The following is a 15596-nucleotide window of genomic DNA, read 5'->3' as shown; positions in this document are numbered from 1 at the left end:
GTATTGAGGAGCTAGCATATGAGATGCAGCTGTGAATCCAGTATTGCCATTTAGGCTTGAATCTGATTTTGTGTAAAAGATCCCCAATAAGTGACCAACAAACTCTATCAAAGGCCTTTTCCAAATCTAGTTTTAGAGCAAAACAGGGTCTTCACGATCGGCTGAGATGTTCCATTAACTCATGAGATAACATGGCAGAATCAAGTATGTTTCTGCCCTTGATGAAAGCAGATTGACAAGGGTGGATCAAGATCGGCATAGCCACTTTGAGACGGTTAGCAAGAATCCGCACAATGATTTTGTAGGGGCTGGATGTAAGGCTAATGGGCCGGTAATCTCTCAAATGTTCAGCAGTTTGTTTCTTGGAGATTAAAGCTATGAAGGAGGCTCCAATGCTTCTATAAGATAGACCATGGGAGAAGAAAGAGTGAACCATCTCCAAGATATCTTCTTTGATAATGGATCAGCAGACTTTGTAAAATTCACTGTTGAACCCTTCGGGACTAGGAGCTCGGTCCATGGCTAAAGTAGCAAGCTCAATTTCCTTTTGGTGAGAACGGTCTTTCCAGTAATGACGCCAAACCCTCATTTCAAAACTATGACGCCAAACCTGTAGGAAGGGTGGAGAAGGAAATATGCTGGAGTTTCTGGCGGGGGCATCGCTCTTCACGGTAAAGATCTGCAAAAAAGCTCAAGAAAGTGTTACTTGTCACTGGTGATCTCCCCATTGATTAACGTCAAGGGGACTCAGTTAGAATGACGCTTGTCAGAAGCCACATAATGGAAGAAACGAGTGTTTCTATCCCCCTTGCCAAACCATTTGAATCACGCCCTCTGCTTCTAGCGGGTAAGTTCTGAGTATGAAATGTCTTGAAGTTGGAATTGAAGAGTGCCACGGGCATGGAATTCATTAGAGGTCAGGATACTGGTTTCCTCCATATCATCCAAATCACTGAGCTGAGAAAGTATATTCACCTTCATGGCTTTGACACCCGAGTAATGAGAGGCAGCCCAATTACGGATATGCTGCTTAAGGAGCTTGAGTTTTTGGGGGTAGGGCCCATCCAGGCATCCTAGTAGGGCGAAGGGTGGGCCAGACCGAGGTAACCAGGTCCAGGAAGGAGGGAATTTTGGCCCAAGCATTTTCAAAGTGGATAAGGCTTGGGACTCTAGTTATCCGTACGAGTGTCAATCGAGATTGGTCAATGGTTCGAGTGCAGGCGATTAAGAATTTTTCCAGTGGCTAGGTGGTGTATCTGAAGCCAATCATGTTAGCCAGAAAATGATCGAGCTTTGAGTGAATGGGGTTATGGTGCTGGCCGTTGGTCTAGGTAAATGTCTTCCTGGATAAGTTGATGTCGTCCAACTCACAACTGCCAATAAAATCAACAAATTTCCTCATATTGATGTGGAGATACGCCAAGAGGGAGGAGATTTTTTGGAACAAAAACGTGTTGCATTAAAATCCCCTACTAAGAGCCATCCTCCCATCCAACGAAGAGAAATGTCTAGCAGCTCCTCCCAGAAAACATTCTGTTGGCTAGAGCGTGATGGGCCATAAACTCTTGTAATGGCCCAAGAGTTACTAGTGACTCAGTCGCAAATGTGAAGGCTGATCGAATGTGTCTCTAGATGCTCGTCTAAGATTTTCAAAAAAATTTGGTTCCACATGGCGAGAATGCCCCTAGTTGAGCCAATAACGTTAATTGCAGTCCAGTTCACATTGACGGTTGCTCTAGAGGTCACAAACAATTTGGATAGACATACAAGAAACTTTGGTTTCTTGGAGAAAAACAATCAATGCTTTACAGGAAGAAATTAAGTCTCTGATACAAGATTTTTTCCTAATAGAGCCAATTCCGCGGGGATTCCAGGATAGGATGATCATTGATCAGATTGTTTATTAAAAAAGATTGGAGTGGTGAGTACGGGTGGCAGTGAAAATTTCTTGGTAAGGGTTCAGAGTCATTAAAATGTGGTGAGGTTCAATATTCGAGGTATTTTGCTAGGGTTTAGGTGAACCATTTGAATTTAAATCTATTTGCTTCCGTTGACAGTCTCAGTGAGGATGGCTCTGCTTTGTCTGGTTTACAGGTGAATAGGCATGGGTAATCGGAGGGCAATGTAGGGTGGAGGGTTGTTGGTTCATCACCGAAGCGTCTCCAGTTGACAGGGTAGAGCTGAGGTCCGAGCCTAAGAAGCAAACTTGAATCCAGAACACATGGGAATCAATGGTGATCTTGAGGAGGGAGGATCCCGAGCATGGCTATGCGGGAATGATAAAGAGGTGTGCCATGTTGAAGCGAGACAGTCGGGAAGTATCCTTATGCAGCATCACGAATTGCCCAAAACTTTCAGCAATCCGTTAGAAAATATCCATATGCCAAAGTTCAGCTAGGAGGCCAAGGATGCAAATCCATTGGCCGAGTAGTAGTTCTGGATGGAAGAGGGTTCGACAACAAATTTTGAAGATGAGCGATTCTGGGGTGAGTAGAATATGTAGAGCCCGCCCCACATCAGTTTGATTGCAGAAATGGATCAACCAATTATGATCATTCAAAAAAGAGTGGTTGGGTTGATATGTAATGCGAACGGCATTGGTTAACCACGAAAGGGTCGGTAGGATATTAAAGGTGGGTTGGTGAGTGGTGATGATGATTGAGTGGGAGAGTAGTTTGGTTCCCGTGCTGAGATGGTGCGGGTCTTGATGAATGGAGAAAGGATCAGGTGACTGGATGATGATGGGTGTTTCCGCGGTGGAGGGAGCTTGAGGGGGTGGAGGTGAGGTGTGTGGGTTGGGGTGTATAAAATTTGGGGTTTTCAAAGGCGCAAAAAGTTAGTTTGAGATTTTTCAAGGGTTTTGACTTCAGCGATACTAGAAATTCGAGTAATACGTGATTTTGAACGGTTCCCATCCAAAACCAGATTTCGATGATTCCGGGAGGTAGATTCTCCCCATTATCTGTCTGCCTCTACATTGAGTGATCTTTCATTCTTGAGTGTCTTTATACTTATGCACGGAGAAAAGAAAGACAATGTTTTTGGTCCAAATTTCCTTGGATGTCCTTGATGAGTAAAGCAGATGGGTGGAAGCATCGACTGGGTGATGAAAGCACTAGTGGCGATGAACGGGATGGAGACGAAAGATCGTTTACTACTCGTCGAAGAGTAGATACGAGCCATTTGGCCAGCATGATTAGAGGCATGTAAGAAGGAGAATTCAGTAGTGCCGACTTGGAAGGTGCCAATCGGGTTGGCGATTTCTGAAGTATCGCGAGCTCGCTGTTTGTTTGCATTGTGTCGATTAGTTGTTTGCCAGCCATGCCCATCATTTTGATCAATGGGAGTAGCAGATGTTTCCGTTGGAGCATCACTGGTGCGAAAGGAATCTTTTCGTGGAATGCAAATCACCTCCTTATAACTAGGGAGGATCGAGGCAATTTGGGGTTGGGTGTCGTCAACGACGGTGGGATTTAGCGTTGTTTCATCTCGCCTAATAGTATCCCACTGTGTAGGGTCCCGAAAACCATCACAGTCTTCAAATCCATTAAGAAAACCAGGGATGTCCATCGTGTTGGTTGCATGGCGACCGCCGGTTGATTGTCCCCGTCCTCCACGTCCTTTTGATGGGCATCATGCCTCTCCTTGTCGTTGGTGCGATTCCCATTGTTGACCAAAGTCTTTTCTTGAGCTGGTTGTCGTACCTCGCCTCTTCGCATCTTTTTTATTGTAATTTGGTTTGCCTTAGTGTTTGTGACATACCACATATTGGACTTTTTAAGGACACTAGGACAGGTGTTGCATAATACAGACCTATAAAACCTCTTTGCATCAGCTATATTGGATGGTAATTTTTTTATTGTTGGGTACTTGATATCACTACCGAAGACCATGGTTCTAGGAATTATTTAGAATGTAGTGAGGACACTCTTCGTGTGCAGCCGATTACACGAGTCTATACTCGAAGACATCGGAACTACAACAAGACTCACTACACTGTGGTTATGGAGTGAGGCATTTAGGACAGATTAATTGTTAGTTTATTTATTTACATCTTGTATTGGCCTTAGAAGTAATTGTTTTGTTTGCTCAGGGGAATTTTGGTCATTTTGTCATCAGGGGTAATTTTGTCATTTTTGGATATTCTTAGGTCTCTATTTAAATTCATGAAGCTTGTAATTGAAAGAAATTGGATGAAATTGCAAAGTCTTGCCTCCCTCTCTCTATCGGTTTCCCCTTGCTCCCTCTCTTTTCCTCCTCTCTTCTTCTTCCTCCGTTCTTCTTCTCCTTCCCTTCTACTTTCTTCACCATCACAACAGTAGCTTCGCCCGGCCCCGCATCAGAATGAGGATAAACCTTTCTATTCCAACCAGAATTCCATTCTTATCAGTATTTTCTGGAAACTTTGAGAATTAGCTTCCAGCATGGTTAGTCTTTGTCAAAATTAGCTCAGTTTAATTATTTGCACTGACCAAAACTATTTTAATATTATTTATTTATTTATTTATGTGGTTTATTGAAAATGCCTTCTGATGAAAACCACCAAAAATCTTCTAAAACCATGCAAATGTGGGTCTGAGTAGGAACGTTGAATGATACAAGATTGTCCAATCTGTCCATGGGACAAACAAGGGAAACTTATAGCCACTTAATGGATGGATTTTAGGAATGAAAAAACATTAACATGGCTGGAAAGAGTTTTAAATGGAAATTTCATGGAGGCTAAATTGAGAGACCTGAAGGGTTTCTTTTTGTAGAGAAGAAACATTGACTCCATGGATATTTTTAACTGGAAGTGGAGTAAATTCTGTATAAGTGGAGTAAAAGTATCATTATAGATGGCTTACAAAGGAGAGGATATTGCTATAATGTGTAGAAATAGATTAACACTAAGTACTGTCTAGAGGATGGTTTGGACTAACACGTTTATGAAATAGCTTCTTATGGGCAAGGACAATCTTCCCTATTTTGATCAACCGATAATGTTCATGAATCACCTTGTATAGTTGCCATTAAATTGGAAAGATGAGGCAATGTCTTAATGCTCTTCAGAAGCTTCTGTGAGTTGCTTCTATGTGGCCTAGAGGCCATGCTCGTGGGCCTCTGTGATCTCTAATGCACCTTTCCACGACCAGCTAGCCTAAGGCTACTGCAACCAACCTGCTGGAAAGGCTTGCAACCAAACTGGGGACTGGAAGGGCACAAAAATGAAAAGCTGAAAATACTTTTAACTTTTGAATCGGCTGAAAACAATAGATGTTGTTTTAACAATGTGTTTGGTATTTGATGAACTATGCAGGAAAGTTACAAAAAAGCATCAATTATATGTCCTCTGACTGAGGTTGAAGCCTTAGGAGGTTGTTCTGGAACCACTACAGAGAAACTAACTGCTGAATTAAATATGCTTAAGAAAAGACTCGATGGCGAGGCTCAGAGGTTAGCATGCAGAGGATCCTGCTTTGGTGATTGTTGAAATCTTTTCAAGGTTTCATGTGAATGATGCCATTATTTGCAGACATCCTGAATCTATTGAGGATCTTCGAGCAATGTATGACAGAAAAGAGAATAAAATAAAAAAGAAGCAACAAAAATATGATGCTCTCCACGACAAGTTAAATGTAAGTGAATTTCTGTTATTTGATTAGATTTACAGTGGTTTTAAAGCAAAAATATTTTCTTTGATTTATTTTTATTTTATTTGTTTATTTTAATTCAAAATATCTTTATTATGGTATGTTTCTATTGTAGGCATGTCAGAAGGCACTTGATTTACGGTGGAGCAAGTTCCAAAGAAATGCCAGCCTTCTGAAACGCCAGTTGACGTGGCAGTAAGTTGTCAGTCTAATTGCATCTTTTGGGTTCTGTTTGCCCTGCCATGAATGATCTTGTGTTGTCACTGTTTTTACCTCTTGGCTTGACATATGGATCACATGTCTGTCATCATGCTGTTGAAATGATTCAGATTTAATAGTCACTTGAGAAAGAAAGGGATCAGTGGCCACATCAAAGTTGATTATGAACAGAAGATCCTCTCAATGGAGGTAATAAGTTTATTTCCTATTATAACCATGGTGGGGATACTCGTTTCTGTTTTTATTATTTTATTATTACTATTTTTTATATAGATAATTGGAAATTTCATTAAGGTAGAAAATTCAAACAGTGTGGAATGGATGTATTAGAGTCATCACCAGCATTTTGATTAGTTTCTCCAGAAATCATTTTCTTTTTTGCTATCCAAGGTGAAAATGCCTCAGGATGCCTCCAAAAAAACTGTCCGAGACACTAGAGGACTCTCAGGTGCTTCATTAATCTCTGGGCTTGACCACACTTTTGTGGTATTTTTTTTCTTTCATGTCTGTGTGTGGTTAATTATGATTTTTTTTTTTTTGAGATTCAGGTGGTGAGCGCTCTTTCTCCACTCTTTGCTTTGCATTGGCGCTTCATGAAATGACAGAAGCACCATTCCGAGCAATGGATGAGTTTGATGTGTTCATGGTATGTGTTCGTGTGATTCTGCTATTCCAGTTTTTTGTGGAGGAATGAGGTCAGAATGATAATGAAGAGAGTATCTAATACAGTTCCTTATTATCTTTGAACTTTAAATTTCAGGATGCAGTCAGCCGAAAGATTAGCTTAGACACCCTTATCGATTTTGCAGTTGCACAAGGATCTCAGTGGATTTTTATAACTCCACATGATATCAGGTATTAATGTCATGCATGCTTAGTCTAGAGCCTCCAAATCATTGCTTAAAAAGCAGGACCAGTGACTTGACCAATTCGAGTTCATCGTGACTCAACTATGTGAGATCATGGTAGAAGCTTGTCACAAGAAATATACAAATTAAAACATTAAAATTAATGAAAAATAGCAACAAGAGTTTGGCAGTTTTCAAATTTACATATTTTGATGCTGCTTTATTCTGATCCATCATAAAAGTGAACAATAGAAGATAAATGTTTTTGAATGTTGTGAAAACTTTATTGCACATTTAAAGATACATATAAAATATTGATGAAAACAATTAGTAGTATGGTTAGAAATGAAGGACAGGCACTTGAAGTGTTACTCTCTGACTTTTAGGGAGCTGGTTGTCTCTGAGACAAAAGGAGTAAAAGACGAGGACAGCACAGCAGCTATTTACAATCCAAATTGTCACTTCTTAAAAAACAATGTTGCACAATAAGCTAGGGATCATTCCCTTTTTTGAAAAATAAAATGTCTTGTCTTGATTGTGTTATGTAAAATTGAGTGGAAGAGCTAGAATAGAGAAAAAAGAGGAAACAGAGAAGAGGAAGAAGAGAATTCACAAGTGCTGCAGTGTGCGGCACTCTTCTCAAAGATCAAAATTCAATCTCTGTTTATTAAATAGGTTACTCGTGAAATTTTAGTGTAATAACATAAATGCCCCTTTAGACTCAATTACTTATATCTCTCAGTATTTACATCATATAAACCTGAAAATAGAACCCAATGTACATCATATAAACGAATACTCTTCTAACCCTAGAGGGGAAAACTATGTATGTAAAATACCCAGAATACCTTTGACACTAACAACTTTATCACTCTCCCTCAAGTAGGAGTTTATATATCTAGAATTCCTAGTTTGTTGCAAAAATTCTCATGATTGTTTTCATAGAGCTTTGGTAAACACATCACCTAGTTGATTAGTAGACTTGGCCTAGGGAGTAACCACCGCTCCACTCATGATAGTATCTTATAACCACTTAAGTGAAACATAATGAAAGGACTTGAAGTTAGAAGAGAAGAATTAAAGAGGGAAAAGGGTTTGAGAGAAGCAGCAAAGGGAGGCTACGTGATTAGTCTTGAAATCGAGACTAATGCTTCTTATAACCACTTAAGTGAAAACATAATGAAAGGACTAAAATGCCACTCGAGTACAACGCTCCATGTCTCTCTCTATACAACTCAAATTTTCACACAAATTGAAACATAGGCATATGACATGCAAGACTTGTTAGTGTGTCAATACCCACCTCTCATGAGTTATTGCTAATCTAATGTATTCACTGGCCCCCAATTATGAGGAGCGCCAATGTCGATAGTGAGTAAATTAGTTAGCAGTTCTGGCTTAGACGCTGATGAGGTCAAATTGTGACCACAATGGTTATTTGTGAAGAAACTGTAAAATGAAGGTGGGGTCCGGGAGGGGGGTGGGAGTTAGTGTGTCAATGCCCACCTCTTACGAGTTACTGCTAATCTAATGTATTCACTAGCCCCCAATTATGAGGAGCGCCAATGTCGATAGTGAGTAAATTAGTTAGCAGTTCTGGCTTAGACGCTGATGAGGTCAAATTGTGACTGCAATGGTTATTTGTGAAGAAACTGTAAAATGAAGGCGGGGTTCGGGGCGTTAGCTCCGACGGGGGTCCGGGGACTCAAGCATGAACGGAAAATTAAAAGGACTCAAGTGTGAACGGGAATTAATGGAAGCAACGAAAATCAGAGGTGCACTCTGTACTGACCGTCGCAGCGGACAGAAGCCTCCATCGGCGCCGGAAGAGAAAGGAAACTTCCTTTCTCTTATTTCCGTAGTTGTCTCCCAGCTGTCTTCCTCGATTCAGTGCTGCAAATCACCTATAAATAGAGGTGTTCTTTAGCAACAAATCACATCCAGAGTAATTTCTATTCCCTGTTCGTTTAATTTTAGTTTCTTTTCCTGTAAGTCCAAAAACCATTGAAGCTCTTCTAAGAACGTGTGGTGGGACGAAATCAGCTTTGTATTGAAATAAAGTTCAGCGTTGGCTTTCTTATTGATTGTTGTTAAGATGTTCCTGACTTGAGCTTGCTCTGTTTTACAAGACTAACCTTTTGATACATTATGACACTTATCAAATATAATAAAATGACCAAAATACCCCTACATATTTATTTTAACACTCCCCCTCAAGTTGGAGAGTAGATGTAAAAAATCCCAGTTTGTCACCAAATCCCAAGTGCTCTTTCCTTCCAAGAGGTTTTTTAATCATATCTCCAAGCTACTCTAAAGATTTCACTTATGGAGTAACAACTTTCCCTTGTAAGATAACATCTATAATAAAATGACAAATTTCTCTGTGTTTCGTTCTTTCATGAAATACAAGATTGCTTGCTATCAAAATTGCTACTTTGATTATCTTCATAGTTATAGGTTCTGGAACAGAAACACCAAACTCAAGTACAATCGACTCGACCCACTTGAGCTCACTAACTGTGTGAGGCATTGGTCAGTATTCAGCCTCTCCAAGTTGCTTCTTGCTCAAGTTGCTTCTTGCTCTTGCGACTCTCTAGATTACCTCCAACAAAGCAATACTAGCCAATAGTTGATCTCTTATCCATTTTGTACCTAGCATAATCTGCATCAGAGTGATCTAGTAAATCTATCATATCACTCCGAGCATATAAGAAGCCTTTTCCAAGAGCTCCTTTCAAATATTTTAAGATTCAGTGAGTTGCTTCTAAACGGACCAACCTTGGATTCTCCATAAACAGACCCACTGCAAAGATATATCGGGTCTAGTTACGGCCGCACAGATAAGCTTCCCAACTAAACATCTCTACTGGGTCTTTTCCTTAACAAATGGGCTATCCTTTACTTCTATAGGGGTGTCCATAAGTTTTGGCACCTAACATGCCATATTCTTTCAACATGTCAAAGACATATTTCCGTTGATAAAGGATAATACCTTTTTCACTTTGAGCTACTTCAATGCCAAGGAAATACTAGTTTTCCCAAATCATTCGTCTGAAAATGTGTGGCCAAATATATTTTACTTATGCAATTCTTTCTAAGTCACTGCCAGACAAGATAATATCATCAATATACACTATTAGAAAATACATCCAGGGGTATTTTGGTTATTTTACTATTTTAGTGGTTAATTTTCTTTATGTAATCTTATTCTGCATGTTAAATTATATCAGTGGTTGAATTTTCATGTACATAGGATGTGTAGTTAGGGAGATTTAAGGAGATTAAGGTTTATTAAGTGCATAGGGGCATTTGTTGTAATTTGTAACTCAAAACACTTGTTTAAGAAGCCTGGGAATTCATGCAGTTTCCAACAAAGCCTTTTAGGCTCTTCAGAAAGTTCTACTTCTCCTTTCTCTCAATTTTCTCCTATTCCTTCACCCAAATCTTGACTTTTACATGGTATCGGAGCAGTAGATCGTTGCTAGGAGCATCCTACTGCAGATTCTTGCCATTTTTGAAGAGGACGACCTGCTGGAAGGAGAAAAACTACAGGTTTTTTATGCTGGTTCATCGAAGTGTTTTTTCTTTTCTCTACCATAACCTTAGGGTTAATGGTTTTTATGAATCATTGAGGGATTCTCTACACTTTGATTGCCCTAATTGGGTTTTTTGATATCCAATGTCACCCAACCCAATATTGGATGCCAGCGTCATCACCCAATTGGTGATGTTAGTCCTAATTGCCACTATTTTTGCATGATATTGGTTGAAATAGCTGTGAATTGCTGGTTATTGGATTGTTGAAGTGTGCATATCCTATTTTTGTGCCCTAACCTAATTTTGTGAGTGGGGCCCACCTTGGTGATAAATCTAGAAATTGTCTAGAAGCTTAAATTGATTATTTTATGATCATATATCAGTATTATGGCTGAGACATGAGAAGTTTGTACTCCGGCTAGAGAAATTATGGGTTTGATGGAAAAGATACCATCATGATTACTTCAGAAAAGTTGACAGGATCTAATTATCTTAATTAGGCTAAGTTTGTCAAAATGTATCTTAAGAAATAAGTTGAAGTTTATCCGAGATGATCCCCCAGTGCCTCCAAATGATGATTGGGAGGTAGAGGACTGTTAGGTTATGACTGGATTGTCAATAGTATTGATTCTACCCTTGGAAATCAAGTGATGAATTGTGAGACAGCAAAGGCTATGTGGCTGTCTCTAGAATCTTTATATGCACATGTAAGTAATCTCTCTCGAGTTTATGAGCTGTATACATACTTTTTTGGGTTGAAAAGAGGAAATCAAATAGTTACAAATATTATAGTGCATTCCTTGGCATATGGCAGGAGATCAATGTATCATCCATTTACTACATAACAGAATGGGTTGAGAAAACAACAAAATCAACTGCTTGTTGCAAAAAAAATTATGGTTTAGGTGCTGAATTTGATGCTATTAAAGCCAAGGTATTAGCTTTAGATGTAATTTCTTCTATATCTACCACTTTTAATCGAATTATGAGGGTTGAGAAGACTATTGTACCTGGAACAAGTAAAAGAGGTAACATAATGGAAGTCAATGCTCTTAATGCTTCCAACACTACTTCAGCCCCTACAAATTCTTGTAGAGGTAAAGGTAGAAGCCGAGGTAGAGAAGGCCTAGTCAGAGGTAGAGGACGTGGTGATGGTAAGTCGAAAAGGAAGTTTGTTTACTGTAGCAGAAATAATCATTATTTTGACAGATGCTGGGTTAAAGTTTGGGAAACCTGCATGGGCTAATTCTACAACTCCTGATAGTGGAAGTAGGAGTTTAGATTCTTCTATGTCGATTACACCGGGTGCTCTAGATGAGATGCAACAACTGATACAATAACAACAGTAGAATGCTCAGCCTCGACCTCAGCATCTGTAGCTCATGCTACCATCCCAATTCTTAGTTTTACCAGTGTTGACTCTGGTATGGCAGTTTATCATGTTCACTTGTCACCATCCTGAGTTCTTGACTCAGGAGCTTCCAGACACATGTTAGGTATGTTGTCGTTGCTTTCCGATTTAAAAGAGTCTCCGTGTTAAAGATGTTAATCTTGCAGATGATTCTACCTCTCTTGTTCAAGGAGTAAGCAATGTTACTCCTATTTCTTGTAAATTTGTTGTCGGTTAGTCAGTTAGCCAAGTCAATGAGTTGTTCTCTCACATTTCATTCTATTGATTGTGTTTTTTAGGATTTCATGACGAGGAAGCTGATTGGATCCGTTTGCGAGAGAGATGAGCTATACTACCTGGAGAACCATTTGCAAAATAGTATCCAGGCGTTACATACCGTAGATTCTCCTTTACAGTGGTACTTGCGGCTCGATCATCTGTCTGTAGCAAAACTGACTCGAGTCTTTCCAGACTTTCCTTCGAGCTCTTCTTTCACTGCAAGTCGTGTCAACTAGGCAAGCTTCACAAAAGTTCGTTTTCAGTCTCGTCTCATAAAACCAGACATCTATTTGATATTGTACCCTCGGACATTTGGGGTCCTTGTCCTGTGACTATTTAGTTTGGTCATAGGTATTTTATTTTCTTTATCGATGATTTTAGTAGGTGTACTTGGATTTACCTTCTTAAGGACAATTCTAAGGTCTTCGATGTATTCAAACTTTTTTTCAATGAAATAAAAAATTAGTTTGCTGTTTTTCTTCATATCTTGCATACTGATAATGGCCTCGAGTTCATGAGTCATAAATTCTGAATCTTTTGTCAAGAACATAGAATTATTTATTAGACATCGTGTGTCTTTACCCCTCAGTAAAATGGTGTAGTTGAATGTAAGAATCGCCATTTACTGGAGGTAGCTATGACAATGATGATACATATGCATGTACCCAAGTCTTATTAGGATATGATGTTGTTCTTACAACATGTTTCTTGGTTAATAGAATGTCTTCGTCTCTTTTGTTGTCCGCGCCATTATTTGCTATTTCTCCCCTCATGTTTGGTTGTGTCTGCTTTGCTCATGTATTTGGGTCTTCCAGGGATAAGTTGTCTCCCCGAGTAGTTAGAGTGTATATTTTTGGGGTATTCTAGTACACAGAAGGGGTGCAAATGTTTTTGCTTGTCCACTAGGAAAACATTTGTATCTGTGGATGTTTCGATATTTGAGGATGTACTGTTCTCTTCGTCTGTGTCTTTACCTTCTAATCCTGATGTCTCACCTGAACTGGCACCGGTTATCCTTGTACCAGTTGATGAGGCCGTTGGACCCTCTTTATCTTCTCATGATTGTTAGGTCTAAAGAAAAGACCTTTTCCTGGTGCTCCTTTCAAATACCTCAAAATCCCTTGTATAGCTTCTAAGTGTACTTTCCGAGGACGTTCCATAAACTGGCTCACTACACTTACTACAAAAGAAATGTCAAGTCTAGTAACGGTTGCATAAATTAACTTTCCTACTAACCTCCTATACTGTGTTTTGTCATTTAATTCATCACTCTGCTCATCATGGAGATCATGTCTCACTTCCCTTGGGATATCAGCTGGCTTGGCTCCCAACAAACCACACTCTTGAAGTATATTTGTGACATACTTAAGTTGTGTCACAACACCTTCTTTACTTTTCGCTACTTCAATGCCCAAAAAGTATTTCAATGGTCCCAAGTCTTTAGTTTGAAAATGTGCAGACAAACGAGACTTAGTATCTTCTATACCAGAAATATCACTCCTAGAAATATCTTGTTCCCTTTTGAGTACAAAAATCGAATGATCACAATGACTACTGTAAAACCCAAACTGTATCACCATAATACTGCACTTTTTGAACCAAGCTTTTGGACTTTGTGTAAGCCCATAGATAGCTTTCCTCAACTTGCACACTTTAACATTTCCCCCCTTCAGCAACATATCCTGGAGGTTGCTCCTTATAGACCTCTTTCTTCAAGTCTCCATATAGACATTCTTCACAATCCAACTGAAACAATGGCCACCCTTGATTCACTGCCACAAAAATTAATATACAAACAAAAGTCTAGCAACCGGTGAGAATGTCTCAAAGACATCAACACCAAATTTTTATGTATAGCCCTTCACTATTAGTCTGGCCTTATATCGGTTAATAGTTCCATCAGCCTTATACTTGATAGTATAGACCCAACTGCAGCCAACAACTGCCGCTCCAGAAGAAGGATCACATAGGCTCCAAGTACGTCTAGATACTAATGTATCCATTTCCTCTAGATACCAACATGTTTCCACTTAGGCGAAGTCATTGCGTCCTGCACTGAACAGGGAACAAAAGAAGAGGACAACGACCTAGCAAAGGACTTGTAGGAGCGAAACGAGAAATCAAAACAAATAGATTGAGAAATTGGATGAGAAGTACATGATAGGAAGATCTAATTTAGAGGTAGTAGGACTTGTAGGTAAAGAAGAAGATGGTTGGCCATGAGAGGGGATCTCACGAACTAGACAGTCTGTTGATGCTGGTGGAGGTGATATGCGGCGAGAACGTCTGCTATACATCTAAAATGGTGGAATATAACTTGCAAGTGGAGCATCCATAACAACAATAAGAACTAGAATATCCTTATAGGCATTGAAGGAAATTCTGTGGCAGAAGCAAAATATGAAGTGAACTAAAAAAATGTGACATCAGAAGAGATATGTTTTCCTGTTAACTGGATCATAACACTTGTATCCCTTTTGATTGTAGGAATAACCCAAGAAGACACATTTTACAATTCGAAGAGATAATTTATCCATAAATGTATTGAAAGAATGAACAAAACAAGTAGACCCAAATATATGAGGAATAACATCAAACAGTTTCTATCCTAGTTTTAAAATCTAAAATTGAAAGTTTTTCATCTAGTACTGATGACAGCATTGATTGATAAAAAAACGAGATGTGAACAGAGCATCTTCCCAAATATGAGTTAGGAACTTTCATATGAAATAATAAATAAAGTGCAGGTTGCTTCAAGAAGATGTCGATTTTGATGCTTGACAAACCCTTTTTGTTGGGGAGTATAAGCACCTGAATTTTGGTGAATAATTTCATGTGAGGCACAAAAAAATGTAAATTGCAGATTAAGGTACTCAAGCCCAGTATTAGTACGAAACACTCTAACATGTGTATCAAATTGGTTTTTTATTTGAAAAATATGAGATTTGAAGGAGAAATTTAGAGAAAGAAGAGATGAGAAGTTGGAGGAGAGCAGCCTTGGCTGCGTTGGAGTTTGTGCTTGAAAGGCACAAACTTTCAGCTTTTATTTCAAGGTTTAAGTGAATATTACAAAAAGGACAAAAATGCCCCTTGATACGTAAACTTATATATATTCTAAAATTCACCTCTAAATTGAATGAAACTTAAACCATGAGCATATGAAAACATTGTCTGTCTAACAAACATAAGTTAGGATAAGAACATAATATAGTAAAACCAAAATACCCCTAATTTGATATTTTAACGCTCCCTCGAGCTAGAGAGTAAATATCAAACAAACCCAACTTGTTATAAAAGGACACATGTTCACGTCTTTCCAAAGGCTTGGTAAACACATCTTTTAATTGGTTTAAAAATTTCACATATGGAGTTACCACCTTTCCTAATTTCAAGGACAAAAAAAAAAATGGCAATCAACCTCTATATGTTTAGTTCTCTCGTGGAATATGGGGTTGCTTATAATGAAGATGGCACCTTGATTATCACATTTCATAACCATAGGTTTTGGTATATGGAAACCAAATTCAAGAAGTACAAACTTAATCCACAAGCTCCCTAATTGTTTGCTGTATATTTGGCCTTTGTACTAGACCTAGCAATAACAGTGTGTTTCTTACTTTTCCAGTTTACCGAGTTACTTCCAAGAAAACAATAGTAGCTTGATGTAGACTGTCTATACATCTTACACCC

General features: G+C 39.0%; 1 protein-coding gene across 1 annotated transcript in view; it reads left to right on the top strand.

The window, feature by feature from the left end:
- Nucleotides 1–15596, top strand: part of LOC137948533 (structural maintenance of chromosomes protein 6B-like) — a 44925-nt gene that overhangs the window by 20189 nt on the left and 9140 nt on the right. The window contains exons 21-27 of the mRNA XM_068794617.1: nt 5300–5436; nt 5516–5618; nt 5749–5828; nt 5963–6041; nt 6243–6300; nt 6401–6498; nt 6613–6707. Of these exons, the coding sequence (XP_068650718.1) occupies nt 5300–5436; nt 5516–5618; nt 5749–5828; nt 5963–6041; nt 6243–6300; nt 6401–6498; nt 6613–6707 (650 nt within the window). The remainder of the gene's footprint in view (nt 1–5299; nt 5437–5515; nt 5619–5748; nt 5829–5962; nt 6042–6242; nt 6301–6400; nt 6499–6612; nt 6708–15596) is intronic.

Source organism: Aristolochia californica, unplaced genomic scaffold, assembly GCF_029961685.1.
Source record: "Aristolochia californica isolate CCGP_79_NKW_82.1479 unplaced genomic scaffold, dmAriCali1.0.hap1 SCAF_13, whole genome shotgun sequence".
NCBI classification, from domain to species: Eukaryota; Viridiplantae; Streptophyta; class Magnoliopsida; order Piperales; family Aristolochiaceae; genus Aristolochia; species Aristolochia californica.
This window is presented reverse-complemented; position numbering and strand designations above follow the sequence as displayed.